The following is a 19761-nucleotide window of genomic DNA, read 5'->3' as shown; positions in this document are numbered from 1 at the left end:
CTAAGAAAAATTTCAAAAGATCGTTTACTAAGAGGATGTAGCCTTTATGAAAAAAGTTTATCACATTGATAAGAAAAAACTTTGAGGAATAGTTATTCATATATTCCTTGTAACTTTTTATAACTTTTGCCTTTTTCCATTCAGTCCATAATTCTAAAGGAATGTTCATGCTCTACAGATGTGGAAAAATATGTTTAAGATAGCCAGTAAAAAAACATGTATTTTTAAAAATAAGGTTCATAATTCTGTAAATAGGTATATATGAAACTGGAGAAGAAGGTGGCATACTTTATACATGACTCTCAACATTTATAATCTTTAGTATTGCATTCATGGCCCCCACTGCTAAGTTATTTTAGATTAAGACCTTGCTTATTAATTCAAGTGTTGTAATTTAACATTTGTGGAATGTTCTTCGCTTTAAATACTAAATGGTCTTGAAATGGCTTAAGGACTAACTGAAAAATGAAATGTTTACAGGATTGACACTCATATTTATCAAGGCATCTCATCAGTATGCCTTGCCACAATACTCCATTTCCTGATTTTCAAGAATACTTTGAAAGTATGCGCAATGTAATTATTAACATCCATCCCTACTGAATTTGTTTTGCAGGTACTCTTTGAGCACATCCAACTCTTCCATTGCCGCTCTCCTCTGTGCTCTTTACCCACACTTCCCAGCTCATAGCACTGACAACCGGTGAGTCTAGTGGTACTTCACTAAATATTGACTGCATACAGATTTCAACGTGATATTTCTTAAATTCTCTAACAGCGTAATTTGTGTTTTGGCTTCATGTTAGAAAAGCTGGTTATTAAAGCCGAAATGATCTGTCTCTTAAGTAGTGAAAAGAATAAGTAGAGGTAGTGGCCCTATTATCTATCTTGGAAGAAGTATAACCCAGAACCAGTTGTTTTATTTGATGTTAATACCAAATCCAGGACTCATTTCCAAATTAGCATTGTTCTGTTCTTGAACTTACTTGTCTTCCTGACTGTATCTTTTTACAAGTTTCTCTCAAAAAGTTCTAGATCTAAAGAGACCTTTGAACATCTGATGACTGATAAGTCTTCCACAATTCTCAAATCTGTAGGACTTCTCTAAACTCAGAAGTAGGCCAAAAACTTTATCTATCTTTAGGAGGAAAATTATCCAGCAAAGGATAGTAGCCAGGGGAAGCTAAACCCTATACCTTTTGTGCTATAATTGTTCAGTTTTAAGAATTCTCTGTTTTAGTGAGAATGTCTGTCTATATATGTATATATTTTTTTTTTTTTTCTCTCTCTTTTACACAAATACTGAAAAGTTTTATATAAATGACATAGGACAAAAAAACAAAATGCAGCAAAAGAGCAGAGACGATTTAGCAGCGTCAGTAAGCAGTAGCCTCTCTAACCGTACAGAAGCATTCAGATAATGCAAAAGCTCTGCATTTTAAAGTGCAAAGAAACCACCAACACTTCAGATTTTCTGGAACTTTCAAATGTTGCGGATCTCTAGTGCATATAGGAGAAGAGACAAAACTAGCTTCTTATATCCCAGTGATAGGTAAGATGACCAGTCTGGGCAACTGAAGGCACCCCCACCTCCAGCAGTCTGCCCAGAGAACTGTCATTTTAAAGAACAGTATAATGTATAATCAATAATAGAGAAAAGATAGCTATTTTACAAAAGTACCCTGATCTAAGGTCCAAACTCTGATGATAGGTGGAACATAAGAATATTGTTGCTAAGTTAATACAGCTTTGACATGGGGCCTCTTGCCTGTCAGTTTAGAAAAGATTGCTTAAAATTGGTAGTCACTTACTGATTACAGTGGAAAGCCACACTTCTGTATTGATGGTCATAGGATCAGTTGGTCTAGCTATTGTAAACAAAGCAATTTCATGATAAGCACCAAGAACCTTTGTGTAATTGATAAATACCTTGATTTTATTTTCAATAGATTATAAAAATGGGTGGATTTTGGGTGGGTAGAAGGAGACTATTGTCTATAACTGCAATTTAAAAAAAAAGTCTTATCTCCCTTATGAGTTCTTAAAATATGAAAACTTTTTTGTGTCTAAATTCTGAAATATAAATTTTAAAGTCATAGCATAGCTACTGCTGTTAGAAAAATAATTTATTTAGAAAAATAATTGATCAGCATTATAAATTTTTTGAAAACTGATAAGCACACACACGGAAAAATATTAACATCTTACCCATTAATTTTTGGTGAACTGTCTTCCAAGGGTCTCTGTATGTGTGTTTGTGTACAAATATGTACATATAAAAGAGCTTTGCTATCTGAGGAAAACTGATACCCTTTCTCCCCCCTCTTCCCTACCAACTCTTAAAAAATAAAAAAAATAGGTAGAAGTAAATCCTTGAGACGGTGGTGAAAAGATATGCTGGTGTGGAGCAGAAAGGTGTATTTGAGAAGGGAGTGATTGTATAGTGATCAACTGATTAGTAAACGTTTTCATGTTAAGGCAGTTTTTACTTACCTATAAAGTCTCTCAACTGTGAGAGCTCTGATAAAGAATATTTGGATCAAAGATCAGCTGTATATAATTTTTTAAAGAGAATTTCTCTGTTACTTTTTAATTGAATCTCATCTTCTTCCTTTAAGATTGATATTCATTGGAAGATACTAGTCTAGCTTCTGCCCTCTTTCAGCTTGTAGGCAGCAGCAGATTGTAGAATTCATGCTGTCATCAACCTATTTCTTAGCTCCTCCGTGTTTTCTGTGGACAGGTATCATCTCCAGGCTCTCCGGCACCTGTACGTCCTGGCTGCAGAACCAAGGCTTCTAGTGCCTGTGGATGTGGACACAGACATGCCCTGCTATGCCCTGTTAGAAGTTACCTACAAGGTAACTTCCCACCTATGATTTACTTGTATTTTGTTACCATTCATTCATCTTTTCTTGAAGCAGGTACAAATATTTCAAAAGTGTTGTCCATTAAGAAGTGACAGTAGTGAGTTAGACTCATAAAAATTTAAGCTTGTGTATAGTGCTAATAATAGTTTCATACATTTCCTTTGTACATTTATCTGATCGATGAAGTATACCTATGCTGTATGCAGTGGGAGAAAGAAAAGGAAGATTCACATTGGTTTGGTACTTCATGGTTTATATCACACTTCTCCTTTATGTTAGTGCCCCGTAGCTTTGGGGTCTGATTTCAAATTAATACCATGAAGTAGGTACTGTAACTCAGAAGAGATAGGTGAGACTCAGAGCTTAAATGACTTGCTCAAAGTTACATTGGCAGTGAGTGATAGAATTGGGAATCAAACTATTCTTTGTATCCCAAAATTCTTGTGGGTCCTACTAGGCCATTCTTTCTTATTTGTAGTTGATGGGCATATAATTTCTTAGGGATTATCAGCTGCTTTTTTGTCCATATAATTTGTAGTTTGAAAATGTCCCTCTTAGCTTTACATAGTTGATAGAAGTGTTCTAAGAGCTAATTGAGTTAGAACTATTCTTAGATTTGTCAGCAGAGAACTTTAAAGCCAAAGATCATGTATTTAATGAGAGATCTTTAGTATGAGATACACAAATAGGTTACAAGTCATGTGTTCTTTCTTGATTCAGCAAATTATTAAGTACCTTCTGTGTATCAAAACTGCTTGATTCCAGGATTACAAAAATGAGATTCCATTGACATATTCCTTAAGGAACTTCTTTCCATTGTGGAGACAGGCATAGGTACAATAAGAATAGAGTGTGATAATCCAAGATGTATGTGGAATGCAGGGGGAGCAGTTGGGAAGTGCCCCCCTCCAGCTATGGGAACTGGGGAGGCTGTCATGGTGGACACAGTGTTTGGGCTGAGACTTGCCAGATGAATGGGTGCATTCCCAGCAGAGAAGATAGTATGTACAAAAACCCAGAGGCCTAGGAGTGCAGTCCTTCAGTACTGCTGGCATGTGAGGTGCAAGGCTGAAGTGACGGGAGGTGATGCAGACCATGCAAACGATTTTAGACCTTAGTCCCTTCAGACTTGAACATCAGACAGGATTTTATGCAATTTAATAATTTAATGGTCCGTCTGTGTGCAAACCACAGGAGAGAGGAGTTTGTAGAGTTGAGATATTCTTTGTAGTTTCTGCTAACTACATTGTGAACTGGGGCTGTTCTTTTATATTTGTAAAGGGCACTCAGTGGTATGAACAAACCAAAGAAGAATTGATGGCTCCTACCCTTCTTCCAGAACTCCACCTTTTAAAGCAGGTGAGTTGGATGTGACTTAGGGAGATCTATTCAAGGGATGAATTCAAACAGAAAAGCATAGCATTGAAGATAGCTAACTAAAAGCATATGCTTTCTCAGTGTTTTGTGGAAAATAGGAAAGCAGCAGCTGGAAGAATAGTCATGAAGAATAGAGATGCTCTTTAGTTGGAGATCTTTACTGATAGATTAGATGACCCCAGAACATGAGTCACATACATTTTTGTCTGGAAATGGAGCTTCTTAACTTCTTGATGTTTCTTTCTAGCCCAGTTATTCTCATTTCCTTCAGGAAGCATAGGTTTATTGTCAAACCAGCACCTTTTCAGCTTTGTATTGACAGTGTTTACATTTCTCTCTCCAGATTAAAGTTAAAGGCCCAAGATACTGGGAACTGCTCATAGATCTAAGCAAGGGAACACAGCACTTGAAGTGAGTATATTAATTTTCTCAGATGTATGTTTTAGGAAATGAATAGAAGTGTTGAAAGCATGGAAGGTATAAATTAGAGATCCTTATCTAGAATGGTCCTTGTCACCCTTTGATATCAGCCAGTAGGGTATACACTGAATTAAGTAGTCTATATCTTTGAAACAGGATTTATATTAGAAAATGAAATTAATTTAGAGTCTAAACTTTTAAATACTTGTATTTATTCATTGAGAAACTAGAACTAACGTAAGTTGGGACAATAATGGATTATCTCTTGGGACAATAATGGAAGATTTAGTTTCCGAAAATAAGACTGCTGTGTATGTCCACAAAGGGAGCTTTATCACAACTGATGTTTGTTAGACCGCATCTGTTGCATCTGTTTACCATTTATGTCCTCATAGATTTAAGAACATAATAGACTGCTTCTGGGTGGAAATAGTCATATGTACAGAGAGTGTTAATAATTTTTTGCCTTACATAGTGTATAAATTAAGTTTTCAAATTTAGAGGAAGGTTAACAAGCCTGTAATTCTTTTTATAGTTTTGTTGCAATTTATATTTCCCCCAAACTCTGTATAATAGCTGTTTTCTATATTTTTCTATCCTTAGATTTGCAGCACTATTTTCTTTCTGCTGCAAACCAATCAACAGATAATTTAATATCTCAAGTTCTATGCATAGTGCTAGATGAGAGAAAGAATACAAAGAAGTGTAAGATAAAATACTGCCTTTGAAGCTCACACTTTAGCAGGTGGTCAGAATGCCTCCTCATTTAACCAGTTCCATGAATACAGACAACAAAGAAAGGCAAAACTTTATTTTAGGCTTTCTCACAGGGACCAATTTAATTTTAGACACTAGGTAAATAATCATACACCCTGGTGGGAAATGGTGAAGGCTTCACCTCATGTTTTCAGTCAAGAATTGCAAACAATTCCTCATATTAAATTCATTCTTGTATTCTTTCAGATCAATCCTTTCCAAGGATGGGGTTTTATATGTTAAGCTGAGGGCTGGTCAGCTCTCCTACAAGGAAGATCCAATGGGATGGCAAAGTTTGTTGGCCCAGACTGTTGCTAACAGGAACTCTGAAGCTCGGGCTTTCAAGGTAGTATTGGTTGGTAAAAGCTGAATGATGAGAGGAATAGTTCCAGAAGCCCACAAGACCACCAAAAGCACATACTTCTATGGTTTCATTTATGATATCATTAAGGGATCTGCTTCCCTCTCTCATCGCTGCAGGTTGTAAAGACTAATTGACCTTGGGTCTGCTTGCAGTTTTATGTCATAATCAGTATGATTTACATTTTAGTTTAATAATTTTATTTACTACTCTAAATCAGTCAAGGTTTATGTAATGCATACCAAAAATAGGAGAAGATTTTTACAAGGTAGCATTTATTAATAAGCTCCATTTTTGAACCACCATTTGCTTAAATCTTGGTAAGGTTAAAGTAAAGAGACAACAGTTTATTTTAATTCAACTCAGATTTCATTTTATGTCAGTAATTTATGGCTAAGCCTTTATAATAGCCCCCAGGATTTAAATGTATATGGTTGACATCAGTGAATTTTATTTGGCAGTATTCCATAGGTGATCTGTGAAATACTTTGAAGGATTCTGGGACCAAGATTCATTTAAATTGGCACCGTTGGTTGCCTCTTACATAAGTTAGAGCCCATCTCAAGACTCTTAATCCAATGTGTAAAGAAAATAGCTGTTTGGACTTGAGTTTTAGATGGGGAAAGTGTATAAATATTGAAGACATCTTGATTTCCTGCCTTCTGGAAGTTCAGAAATTTTTAAATGTAAACCTTAATGGGAAGTTGTAATACCTTCATATTCCATTTTCATTCTTGAACTTGAATGGTATTCCTTTTTTCTTTACTTTTTTAGTAACATATCTAGTTGCTTTGTTAGTTAATCAGTGAAGGAAAGGAAAAGCCTTCTGTGGATAAGTTGTGTAAGAAAAAAGACTTGTGGATAAATTAGTAGCTCATATGAGCTTGTGCAGAACATCTTATAACTTCTTAGCAGTTACAGGTTGATGAAGCTCTAGCAATTTGGCACAACCTTGGTTTTATGGCAACGTTGTGTGAAAAAAAGAGAGGTAGTCTTAGCACCATGTGGACTGCAATTTGAGCAGTAAGGAACATGATCTTTATAATATCACTTATATTTGTTATTTGTTTGCTTGTTTGTTTTTTAGCCAGAAACTATTTCAGCATTCACTTCTGACCCAGCACTTCTGTCATTTGCTGAATATTTCTGCAAACCAACTGTGAACATGGGTCAGGTATGTATTATATGGTTTGCTGAAGCTCTGCAACTGAAATTTGTTATTATTTCTTTCTGTGGACCACCAAAAAATATCTATAATATTTATATATCTATATTGAGAATTTGATGACATGCCTCTGGCACACTATTAATCGGAAGAATGATTCTCACTTGGCAAATACAGCTTTTTCGTACTCTGAAACTATTAAATTCAATAACTTCTACTTTGGTAGAAGAAATACCTTAAATATTCTAAGACATTAGCTTTGATAGATGATTCCTTCCTATGTCCATTATTAAACTTATCTATGTTCTCAGTGTTCCTCACCATCTTTCTCTTGTTATTACATAATTTTATTAATTTTGTTTCCTTTTTATATTACAACCCTTTTTTCTGTTGGTCATTAAACTGTTCTCTTCAGAATTCAAAGGGCACCTACCAGATCTTTGATTTAATTCATCATTGCACAGACAGGCAAAGATTGGATTTAGGAATTAAATGATCTGGGATTGAAGGCATTTCACCTGCAAGTGTGTGTGGTCTTGGGAAAAATTTATCAACCTCTCCAAGATACAGTTTCCTCATTTCTAAAAGTGAAATTATAATAGAACCTACCTTACAATTTCGTTTTGAGGGTAAAGTGAAATAACCTTACCCTCTTCTTTTTACTGAGTCCTTACTACTGTGTATCTCAGGAGCCCTGGTGTTGCAGTGGTTAAAGTGCTCGGCTTCTAACCAAAAGGTCGACGTTTCAAACAAAACAGCCGGCCTGCAGGAGAAAGATGTGGCAGTCTGCTTCCAAAAAGATTTACAGCCTTGGAAACTCTATGGGGCAGTTCTGCTCTGTCCTACAGGGTCACAATGAGTCAAAATGGACTTGACGGCGGATGGTTTTTGTTTTTTTCTCTTTTCTGTATATCTGACACTGTGCTGAGTACTTTATGTAATTATCTCATTTAATTCTGACCCTGAGGGTGGATGCTGTATCATTCTGGGTTTATAGATGAGAAAACTACTCCTCAGAGATGTCACATGCCAAAGTCACACACCTAGTAACTGCTGGGGTGTAGACTGAAGACCACAGGTCTCCAACCCTAAAGCACATGGCTGACCTTAACCCTAGCTAGCCTTGACTGTGCTACCTCCTCTGGACTAGTTCTGCTTGGTTTCTTCTTCTGTATCTTTGTTGATGCTGGGTTCCATTTCTGGATCCTACTCTTCCCAGCCAACCCAAGGCAAATGCCCTGTCTGTTCATTTCACTCTAACTTGATCCATTTCTTCTCCCCCATAGCACTTAATTATCCTTAACGGTCCCTTAGACTTAATTTGGTTGTATGTAACTACTTTTTTTTGTTGTTGAGAATATACACAGCAAAACATACACCAGTTCAACACTGATTACATTCTTTGTGTTGTACAACTATTCTCCTCCTCTTTTTCTGAGTTGTTCCTCCCTCATTAACATAAATTCACTGCCCTCTAAGATTCCTGTCTAATCTTTTGATACGCTGTTATCAGTTTGATCCCATATAGATAGTTCTTAAAAGAGTACAATACTCAAGGCAGACCTTTTTAACTAGTTAAGCTAAACTGTGGTTTGGTTTTAAGAAGAGTTCCAGGGATATTTGTGATTAAAGGTTTAAAAATTATCTCAGGGAAAAAAATAGTTTCAGGGGGTCATCCAACCTTCATGGCTCCAGGAAGTCTGGAGTCTATGAGAATTTGAAATTCTGTTCTCTGTTTTCCCTCTTTTAATCAGGATTGTTCTATAGAATCTTTGATCAAAATGTTCAGTAATGGTAGCCGGGCACCAGCCAGTTCTTCGGGTCTCATGGCAAAGGATGCAGTTGTTCATGGAGGCAGTTAGCCACACATTCCATATCCTTCTCCTGTTCCTGACTCTCCTTCTTCCTGTGTTGCTCCAGGCAAATAGAGACCAATTTTTGTGCCTTGGATTGCCATGTGCAGGCTTTTAAGACCCTAGGCACTATGCAACCAACTAGGAGGTAGAACAGAAGCACTAAATGCGTATTAGGCCAATTAATTGGGCTATCCCATGAAACTACGACCCTAAACCTCCAAACCAAGGAACCAAATCCCATGAGTAGCCTCAGCAGCTATTCTGTTTTTGTTTTTTGGGTTTTTTTTTTTTTGTTTGTTTGTTTGTCATGTGGTAAATATATCTGTCACACAGCTTTTGCCAATTTAACTTTTTATAGGTGTACAGTTTGTTGACAGCAGTTACAATAATCAACTGTGAAACCATACCCTTAATAAGTGTGATATTTCCATCACTGTTAACCCTCCCTTTCCCCATCCTTCGCACCCCTAGTAACCACTGATAAACTTTGTTCTCTATACATTTGCCTTTTCTAGTCTTTTTATATAAGTGAGGTCATACAATGTTTGTCGTTTTATGACTGGCTTATTTCACTCAGAATGATGTCTTCAAGTTCCATCCTTACTGTAGCATGTATCAAGATTTCATTTCTCCTACTGGCTGATTAGTATTTCGTTGTATGTATGTATCATATTTTGTTATCCATTCATTTGTTGATGGGCATTTAGGTTGTTTCCACCTTTTGGCTAGTGTGAGTAGTGCTGCAATGGACATTAGTGTACAAGTCTCTGTTTGAGTCTCTGCTTTCATGTCTTTTGGGAATATACCCAGGAGTGGAATTGCTTGGTCATATGGTGGTTCTGTTTTTAGTTTTTTGAGGAACTGCCACACTGTTTTCCGTAATGGCAGTACCATTTTACATTCCAACCAGCAATGCATAAGGGTTCCAGTTTTCCTACATCACTGCCACCATTTGTTTTCTATTTTTTTAATCTTAGCCCTCCTAGTGGGAGTGAAATGTTATCTCATTGTGGTTTTGATTTGCATCTCTGATGGCTAGTGATACTGAGCATCTTTTCAAGTGTTTGGTGACCATTTGACAATCCTCTTTCGTGAAATATCTATTCAAGTCCTTTGCCCATTTTAATTTGTCTTTTTGTTAAGTTGTCGAAATTTTACATACATTTTTATTATTAGTTTCTTGTCGGATATATAGTTTCTGAAGATATTTTCCCAATGAGTAGCCTGTCTTTTCACTTTTTTGGTAAAGTCTTTTGATGACGAAAGTTTTTTAATTTTTATGAGGTCCCATTTATTTATTTTGGCTTTTGCTGTCTCTGCTTTTGTTATTATATTAGATAATCCATCGTTGAAATCTAGGCCTGACATGATTGCCCCTGCATTTTCTTCTAAGAATTTTAAGGTTTTTGTTTGCACATTTAGGTCCTTAATCCGTTTTGAATTTGTTTTTGTGTATGGCGTGAGGCACAGATCCTGTTCATTTTTCTGCATGTGGAAATCAGTTCTTCCAACACCATTTATCGAAGAGACTTTTCTTTCCCCATCGAGTGAACTTAGCATCCTTGTCAAATATCAGTTGACCATGGAGGTGTGTGTTTATTTCTGGACTCTCAGTTCTGTTCTGTTGGTCTACATGTCTACTGTTAACACCAGTACCAGTCTGTCTTGATTACTGTAGCTATATAATATATTTTAAAATCAGGAAGTGTGAGTCCTCCTACCTTGTTCTTCTCTTTCAACATTGCTTTAGCTATTCAGGGTGGCACAGTGGTTAAGAGTTCGGCTGCTGACCAAAATGTCAGCAGTTTGAATCCACCAGCGACTCCTTGGGGCAGTTCTCCTCTGTCCTATAGGGTCACTATGAGTCGGAATCGACTTGACAGCAGCAGGTTTGGTGTTTTGGTTTTGGTTTTCCATATAAAGTTGAGGATTGGTTTTTCTATTTCTATAAAGAATGCAGTTGGAATTTTGATCGAAATTGTGTTGGGTAATATTGACATCTTAACAATATTAAGTCTTCCAATCCATGAACATGGAACATCTTTCCATTTATTTAAGTCTTCTTTAATCTCTTTTAGCAGTTGTTTTGTAGTTTTCATTGTATAAATCCTTCATGTTCCTGGTTATATTTATTCCTAGTTATTTGTTCTCTTAGATGCTATTGTAAATGGAATTGTTTCCCTAATTTCCCTTTCAGATTTCTCATTGCTGATATATAGAAACCCAACTGATTTTTCTTTGTTGACCTTGTACCTGCAACTTTGCTAAATTCTTATATTAGCTCTGGAAGTTTTCTTGTGAACTCTTTGGTATTTCTGTATGTAGGATCATATCATCTGCAAATAGAGATAATTTTACTTCTCCTTTTCTAATCTGGATACTTTTTATTTCTTTTTCTTGTCTAGTTGTTCTGGCTGGAACTTCTAATACAATATTGAATAGTAGTGATGATAGTGGGCACCCTTGTATTGTTTCCGATTTCAAGGGGAAAGCTTTCAGTCTTTCTCCATTAAGTATAATGTTGGCTTTTTGTATATGCCCTGAATCATATTGAGGGATTTCCCTTCTATTCCAATCTTCTTTAGGATTTTCATCAAGAATGTGTGTTGGGTTTTATTGAATGCTTTTTCTGCATCGATAGAGATAATTGTGCGGTTCTTTGTTCTGTTGATGTGGTATATTACATTGATTGATTTTCTAATGTTGAACCATCCCTGCATTCCTGGGATAAATCCCACTTGGTCATGGTGTATGATTCTTTTAATATACTATTGGATTCTGTTCGCTAGTGTTTTGTTGAGGATGTTTGCATCTGTATTCGTAAGAGATATTGGCTGTAGTTTTCTTGTGGTGTCTGTTTGGTTTGAATATCAGGGTTACATTTGCTTCATAGAATGAATTGGGAATATTCTTTCCTTCTCTACCTTTTGGTAGAGTTAAACAGAATTGGTGTCAATTCTTCTCTAAATATTTGGTAGAATTCCCCAGTGAAGCCATCTGGACCATGACTTTTTTTTGTTGGGAGGTTTTTTATTAGTGGTTCGATCTCTTCACCTGTTACCAGTCTGCTGAGACTTTCTATTTCCTCTTGAGTCAGTTTGGGTAGGTCGTGTACTTCTAAGAATTTGTCCTTTTCATCTGGATTATCCAGTTTGTTGCCATATAGTTGTTCATAATATTCTGTCATAATTTTCTTAATTTCTATAGGATCAGTTGCAATGTCCCCTCTTTCATTTTTTATTTTGGTTATTTGCATCTTTTCCCTTTCTTTCTTTGTCAGTCTAGCTAAAGATTTGTGAATTTTATTGATCTCTTCTCAGAATCAGCTTCTGGTTTTATTGATTCAGTGTTTTTCTGTTTTCGATTTTATTTATCTCTGCTCTTATCTTTGTTGTTTCCTTTCTTCTAGTAGATTTAGGCTTAGTTCTTTTCTTTCTAGTTCCTGTTGTTGTTGAGTTAGGTTGTTAATTTCAGATCTTTTTCATTTTTCATGTAGACATTTATTGCTATAAGTTTTCTTCTAAGTACTGCCTTCACTGCCTCCCATAAGTTTTGGTATATTGTGTTTCATTTTCATTTGACTAAGAAATTTGTGATGTCTCTTGATTTCTTCCTTGACCCATTGTTAATTTAATAGTTTGTTGTTTAATTTCCATGTCTTTATGTATTTTCAAGGTTTTTTTCTGTTACTGATTTTTAGCTTCACTTCTTTGTGATCAGAGAAAATACTTTGTATGATTTCAGTCTTTTTAAATATATCAAGTCTTACTTTGTTATCTAACATATGGTCTATCCTAGAGAAAGATCCATGTGCACTGAGAGTAGAATGTATATCGTGCTGTTCTCGGATGGAGTGTTTATGTATGTCTGTTAAGTCTAGTTGGTTTGTAGTGTCATTCACGTCCTCTGTTTCCTTGTTGATCTTCTTTCTAGATAGTCTGTTCAATACTGAAATTGGTGTATTGAAGTCTGCAACTATTATTGTAGTTCTGTCTATTTCTCTCTTCAGTTCTATCAGTGTTTGCTTTATATATTTAGGTATCCTAATGTTGGGTCCATTTACACTTATGATTGTTAAATCTTCTTGATTGACTCTTATCACTATATAATGTCCATCTTTATCTCGTCTAAGGAGTCCTAGTGACACAGTGGTTCAAGTGCTTGGCTGCTAACTGAAAGGTCCGCTGTTCAAACCCACCAGCTGGTTCATGGGAGAAAGATGTGGCAGTCTGCTTCTGTAAAGATTTACAGCCTTGAAACCCTATGGGGCAGTTCTACTCTGTCCTACAGGGTCACTATTAGTCGGAATCGACTCAGTGGCAGTGGGTTTCGTTTGGTTATCTCTTCTAATGGATCTTGTCTTAAAGTCTACTTCATCTGATACTAAGATTGTGACCCCCGGTCTCATTTGGTTATTATTTGCATGGAATATTTTTTACCATCCTTTCACTTGTAACCTCTTTGTGTCCTTGGGTTGAAGGGGTGTGTCTCTTGTAAACAACATATTGTTGGATCATGTTTTTTTAATTCCTCTGCCACTCTCTGCCTTTTGATTGGAGCATTTAGTTCATTTACATTCACTGTAATTACATATAAGAAGTGACTTAGTTCTACAGTTTTGTTTTTTGTATGACTTAAGCCTTCTTTGTCTTTGTCCTTTAGTACTGCTTGCTTTTGTGTTTTGTTGGCTTATTCTAGTGAGGCTTTTTGGTTCCCTTCTCCTTTCCTTTTGTGTATGTTTTTTGTATATGTTCTTAGTGGTTACCATGTGTATTACATTTAACAGCTTACATTTATAACATTCTAGGGTAAGTTGATACCAACTTAACTTCTGTAACATACAAGAAATTCTATTATCTGTACTGTTCCTCTCTCCCCCCGCCCTTTGTTGTTGTTATCATTAATTGCATCTTTACATTTCAAGTGCCCTGTGACATAATTTTATCTTTACCTTTTCTATATTTGTTATTAAAAAACATGAAGGATGAAACATTTAGAATTATCAAGCATGAATACCTTTTTAATAGCACTATACTTGTCTGTGTATTTACCTTTATTAGGGATCTTTCTTTTTATTCATACCTTTGAATTACTTTCCAGTGTGTTTTCCCTTCCATCTATAGAACTCCCGTTAGTATTCTTTGTAGAGCCGGTCTGGTGGATGTGAACTCTCTCAGCTTCTGTTTGTCTGAAATGTTTTAATTGCACCCTCATTCTTGAAGTTTCACTGGGTGTAGTATTCTTGGTTGACAGTTTTTTTCTTTCAGCACTTGAAATATATCATTCCGTTGCCTTCTGGCCTTTAATGTTTCTGAGGAAAAATTGGTACTCAATTTTATTAGGGAACATTTTTATGTGACTGTTTGCTTCTCTCTCACTGCTTTCTGGGTTCTTCCTTTATCTTTAGTTTTTGAGAGCCTAACTATGATGTGTCTTGGTGTAGATCTCTTTAGGTTTATCCTGCTTGGAGCTCTTTGAGCTTCTTGGATTTGTAGACTCATGTCCTTCGTGAGATTGGGAACATTTTCTGTCATTATCTCTTTAAATATTCTTTCTGTCCCTTCTCTCTCTCGTCTCCTGCTGGAATTCCCATGATGTGTGTATTGTGTCTCTTGTTGTCCCATAATTCCATTAAACTGAGCCTCTGTTCTTGTTACTTTTCAGCATCTATAATTTTAACCATCTTATCCTCTAATTCACTGATTCTTTCTGATTTTATTACTTTTTAATGTGGCATGCTTTTGTAAAGAGATAGCTGTTTTATTATTTTATGTCATTCACTTTGGAGCTTAAGAATCAGCCATAGTGGTTGCTATACAGTTAATTCTTGAATTTGGAATATACATTGATGTGCTATACAAAACTCTGATTCTCCACAGAAACAGGAAATTCTGGATCTCTTTTCTTCAGTACTCTATGAATGTGTTACTCAGGAGACCCCGGAGATGTTGCCTGCATACATAGCGATGGATCAGGTACAGTTTGAAAAACATATTCCAATTCTGATGAGATTTATCCTGTATTTTAGGTATCATATTGAACAGTATAGTAAGATTCCCTACATGTTGATCTTCTTAGTTTCTCATTTGCTTTTAGAAATTAAAAAACATTCCTATCAAAGTTGACAAGTCTATACATATCAAAAAAGCTTCAAATTTATGATGACTGGAATGTCCTTTGGGAGGCTGTCCTAACCTAGGGGTTCCCATTTTCCCATTCTGTCCTGTTTCCCTGAGTGGAAGAGGTAGAGAAAAATTTTCTCTCTTTCTCTGCTAGCATCCTTATCTGGTCTCTTGCCTTCTTCCTGACGAAGCCTTGTTGTGAAAAACACTATGCAAATGAGTAGTAAATAAACAGTGCCCAAATGTTAGCAGTATTGTGAAATTATACCTATGTGTTTAAGCTGGCAAGGGGTTACAAAATTAGTAGGTAGTGGTTTAGGGAGTTCAAGTTCATTTTTAAAGTTTTTTGTGTTATAGCTTACAGAGCCTAAAGGAATAATGCAGAAGATAATTCTTAACAGCTTTCTTAAAGCATCCCTACTGGTTGCAGCTGTGGTGACTTAAGAGGGGTTCCAAGAGATGGGGTTTTAAGATCACTCACTAATAACACACACTGCAATCATTAAATCAGAAAATGCAACGGATTTATCATACAGTATAGATGTTTGGTGTATATATCTTCTTAATTAGATTATAAACTTATCAGTAGTGTTGTTTTTGCCTTCTGCCTCACTCTTGGGATCCCTGGCCTGTCTTTGTACCCCCACTTTGGTTTTCCAGAGGTGACTGGCTGTAGACTTATTAAGTCTTGAGTATTCAGAGCTCTTGAGCCAAGAATGAGCTCAGTTGCCTTTATTGCTTTTACCTGAAAGCTGTTCATGTGGCGGCCGTATTAAAAAAAGTAGGCCATGTACCTATACTCAGTGAAGGGCATTTCTATGGGGCAGAATACATCAAAACACAGAATGAATCACCCCACTGCTCTTTATTGATTTTATGAACTACATTTTTAAAAGGCAGCATACTCTATGTACCTCTGAGGAAGAGACAACTAGAGCAACTTCACTGTTTCATTAAATGGATTGTTATTTCTCTTTTCTCTTCAAGGCTATAAGAAGACTAGGAAGAAAAGAAATGTCTGAGACATCTGAGCTTTGGCAGATAAAGTTGGTGCTAGAGTTTTTCAGCTCCAGAAGCCATCAGGAGCGACTACAGAACCACCCCAGCCGAGGGCTCTTCATGAACTCTGAATTTCTCCCTGTTGTGAAGTGCACTATTGATAATAGTCTGGACAGGTGGCTACAAGGTAATCAGAGCTTTGTATCCTTTGTGCTTTTAAGATATATTGTACTCAGGCTTTTCTGTTTTAATATTTTTTTATTGGTAAGCAAGATAAATCTGAGTATAAGTCAGAATGTCTGTAAGATGTAATGTTTCCAGTTAGGTAAATTAGACTGATTATCTGCTTCAGCTTCTTTAAAAAATACATTTAACTGCTGTATAAACCATGCAGAGAATATATGAATGAATCCATTATTGAATGAATGCTTGTTTTACCAGCTCTGTGGGTTAGTCAGTGAGAACCTGGGACATCATGTAACACTGGCTTTCTCTCAGTGGAAATACTAACTTGTGATTTCAAGGGCATTGTGAAGTTGCTCATGACAGTGGAGAGGTGACTCTGCCTCACATGAGGCAAATGATGGGGCCTTTAATTTTTGGAAAGGTGTCTTATATGTGATATGTGCCTGAAATTGATTTTGAGTAGTCAATTCCTTGATCTTTTTATTCTTTTCAGTTAATTCAGGTGCTTCTGATAACGTACCTGACAGCAGCCTGCTTTGAGTAAATACTAACCTTAATAATATCAGTAGTAACAATTCTTGATTCTTTAAAGCTGTTGGTAATAAAAAGAACCTAAGAGCTTGAACATAATTCAGTTAAAAACTGTCCACCTATAATAATAGGAAATTAATTTCTGGAAAAAAAATTATAAACTAAATTTTATGAATGATGTACATGGAAAGCAGCAATATCAGACTTTCAGTGTTCGTGGTTAACACCTGCATCTGATCTATGATTTCATCATAGGATTTAAAAAAAGTGTAATTTTTTTATTCTTTAAAATTAAAAAATAAGCATTTTGTTCTTAGTTTTGGAAAAATACAAGTTATTTCATAGGTTTTGGTGTTTTGCTTTTATTCAGTTTAGTATTTCATCACTCTAGTGGACTTCTGCTATTGATAAAGACCTTTGCTCAAATCTTTGTAGAGTCTCTGGTTTGCAAATACTTTGGCAATGACTAGAGCATTCTCAAGGAGTCCTGGTGGCGCAGTGGTTAAAGCATTTGGTTGCTAACCGAAAGACCAGCAGTTCGAACCTACCAGCTGCTCCACGGGAGAAAGATTTACAGCCTTGGAAACCCTATAGGGTCTGTCCTAGAGGGTCCCTTTGAGTCAGAATCGACTTCACAGCAGTGGGTTTGATTTTGGTTGGTTTAGAGCATTCTCTAAAACAGTGCCCTGAGTTGCTTTCTTATTGCCCTGTATGGCATTTGGTGGTTTACAGCCTTGTTCTGAGTCTTCACCAAGTTTGACTTGCCACTCTGATTTACCAAAAACATATTTATCTTCTTGTGAAGAACTATCACTTTTTAAAGACTCTTAAAGTTATGATCTCCCCTTCCACTAGCAGTTGGCTTGGGCTGGAGAACAGTAAAGCCAAGTGATTGCTTGAATCTGTCCACATTTTACTACTTCTGTCTTAGAACAAAACCACTGTTCTTGCCTGGACCACTGTTAAAGCCTCCTTACTAGTCTTTTTATTCTCATCTCCCTTTTAACCATTTCTAATCAATTGCCTGAACAGTCTTTTTAGAGAGTAAATTGATACCCACACTCATACTTATCAAAACCTTTCAAATGCTGCCTATTGATTTGTGATAAAAATCCTTATGGCCACCAGGTCCTGCTTGACCCGCTTTCTTCTACAACCTCAGTTTGCACCACTTGCTCGTCACAAACTGTACTTCAACTACTACTCTTTCACTTTCCGGTTTCCTATACGCACTGAGCTCTTTCTCACCACAGGGCTGTTGAATGTGTTGCTTACCCTCCTTAGAACTTTTTCTTCTTGTTCTTTGCCTGCATGCTCCTATTCATCCTTACAGCCTCAGTTTAAATGCCCTTTCCTCATAGGTCTTCCAAGACCACACTACCTCAGGTAGCTTTCCTGCCGTCTTTATTTCTCTCTCTCTTTCTTTTACTCTGAACTTTTTCCCCCATATCAAAATGCCTTTTTGTCTGCAAGTAACAGACCTGACTCAACCTGGTTTAAACAATAAGGACATGTTTAAACTTGTGTTGGAAGTCCACAGGTAAGATGGGCTTAAGGATCATTTTTTTCCAGTGGTTTCAACTCCATTTCTCTGAGATTTCACCTGTTATACTCTGTGCCATAGCTTTATCCTCAGAGGGCTTTGTGTTGTGGTGCTAAAATGGCTCTAACAGTTCCTGGCTTCACCGAGCTCAGCATGATGCCCAGAGGAAGAACAGAGTTGCTCCTAGTAACTTCGTCATACGAATGAGGAAATTCTTTCCCATAAGCCTCTAGCAAACATGTCATTAAGCATTTCTAAATATTTCTGGCTTGAGTTGAATCTCATGCACATTCCTGAATCAGTCCCGGTGACAGAATATTTCTTACTGAATAGTTTAGGTCTTCCTGTCCCTGAACTATTTACTGTGTCAGGGGAGTGGGATTGCCTTGATTCCCTAGACCAGTGGTTCTCAGAGTGTGATCTCTGGAGCAGGAGCAGCACCTGGGAACTTGTTAGATACGTAAATTTTTGGCCCCATCCTGGATATACTGGATCCGAAACCCTGGGGATTGGGCCCGCCAGTTTATGCTTTTACAAGCTCGCCTGGTGATTCTGATGCACGTTAAAGTTTGAGAACCACTGGTCGAGGCTAATCAGGATTTAGTCCTGTAGCTGAGATCACTCCCCTTAAATGTTACATAGTGGCGGGAAAGGTACCAGGACGGGTGTTTGGTGAGACAACCACACCTTTATAGCAGTCATCACAATTTGTAATATTTGTCTCCCACAATATTCTAAGCTCCCTAATGATATGCACACTATCTAGTTTACCAGAATAACCTCACAGTACCTGCCTGCTAAATGGTAAGTGCTGAGTATGTTCTTTTTTTTATTCTTTAAATTTTATGTATTTTGTTGTCGTTGAGGATATACACAGCAAAACATACACCAGTTCAGTGGTTTCTACATATACAATAATGTTCCCATGCAATCTTTTAAGTTGCTGTTGTCACTTTGATCCCATATAGATCTTAAAAGAGCATAGTACTCAAGGCAGACCTTTTTTACTCGTTAAGCTAAATAAACTATTGTTCTATTTTAAGAAGACTTCAGGGGATATTTTTGGTTCAGGGTTCAAAGATTATCTCAGGACAGTAGTTTCAGGGGTTCACCCAGCCACCATGGCTCCAGAAAGTCTGTGAGAATTTAAAATTCTGTTCTGCATTTCCCCCCACCGCCCACCACCCATTTGATCAGAATTCGTCTATGGACTCTTTGATGAAAATGTTCAGTAACAGTAGCTGGGCACCACCCAGTTCTTCTGGTCTTGTGGCAAAGGAGGCAGTTGTTCATGGAGGCAGTTAGCCACACATTCTGTATCCTCCCCCTATTCCTGACTCTCCTTCCTGTATTGTTCCAGGTGAATAGAGATCATTTGTGCCTTGAATGGCCAAGTGCAAACTTTTAAGACCCCCAAGCACTACGCAGCAAACTAGGAGGCAGAACCAGAAGCACTAAATGCATATTGGGCTAGTTAAGTGGGATATCCCATGAAACCATGACCCTGAACGTCTAAACCAAGGAACCAAATCACATGAGGTGTTTGGTTGTACATAAGCAGGCTCAGCAGCTACT

General features: G+C 36.9%; 1 protein-coding gene across 4 annotated transcripts in view; it reads left to right on the top strand.

Moving 5' to 3' along the window:
- The window catches only part of ANAPC1 (anaphase promoting complex subunit 1), a 210012-nt gene that overhangs the window by 168514 nt on the left and 21737 nt on the right, over window positions 1–19761 (top strand). For all 4 annotated transcript variants that reach the window (XM_023742799.1, XM_004388850.2, XM_023742800.1 and 1 more), the window contains 8 exons: window positions 617–703; window positions 2744–2861; window positions 4152–4229; window positions 4591–4658; window positions 5631–5769; window positions 6872–6958; window positions 14685–14780; window positions 15915–16113. In XM_023742799.1, coding sequence (XP_023598567.1) covers window positions 617–703; window positions 2744–2861; window positions 4152–4229; window positions 4591–4658; window positions 5631–5769; window positions 6872–6958; window positions 14685–14780; window positions 15915–16113 — 872 coding nt within the window. The remainder of the gene's footprint in view (window positions 1–616; window positions 704–2743; window positions 2862–4151; window positions 4230–4590; window positions 4659–5630; window positions 5770–6871; window positions 6959–14684; window positions 14781–15914; window positions 16114–19761) is intronic.

The sequence above is a fragment of the Trichechus manatus genome, unplaced genomic scaffold, assembly GCF_000243295.1.
Source record: "Trichechus manatus latirostris isolate Lorelei unplaced genomic scaffold, TriManLat1.0 scaffold00219, whole genome shotgun sequence".
Taxonomy (NCBI): domain Eukaryota; kingdom Metazoa; phylum Chordata; class Mammalia; order Sirenia; family Trichechidae; genus Trichechus; species Trichechus manatus.
Note: the sequence above shows the minus strand (reverse complement) of the source record. Positions and strands in the feature narration are given on the sequence as shown.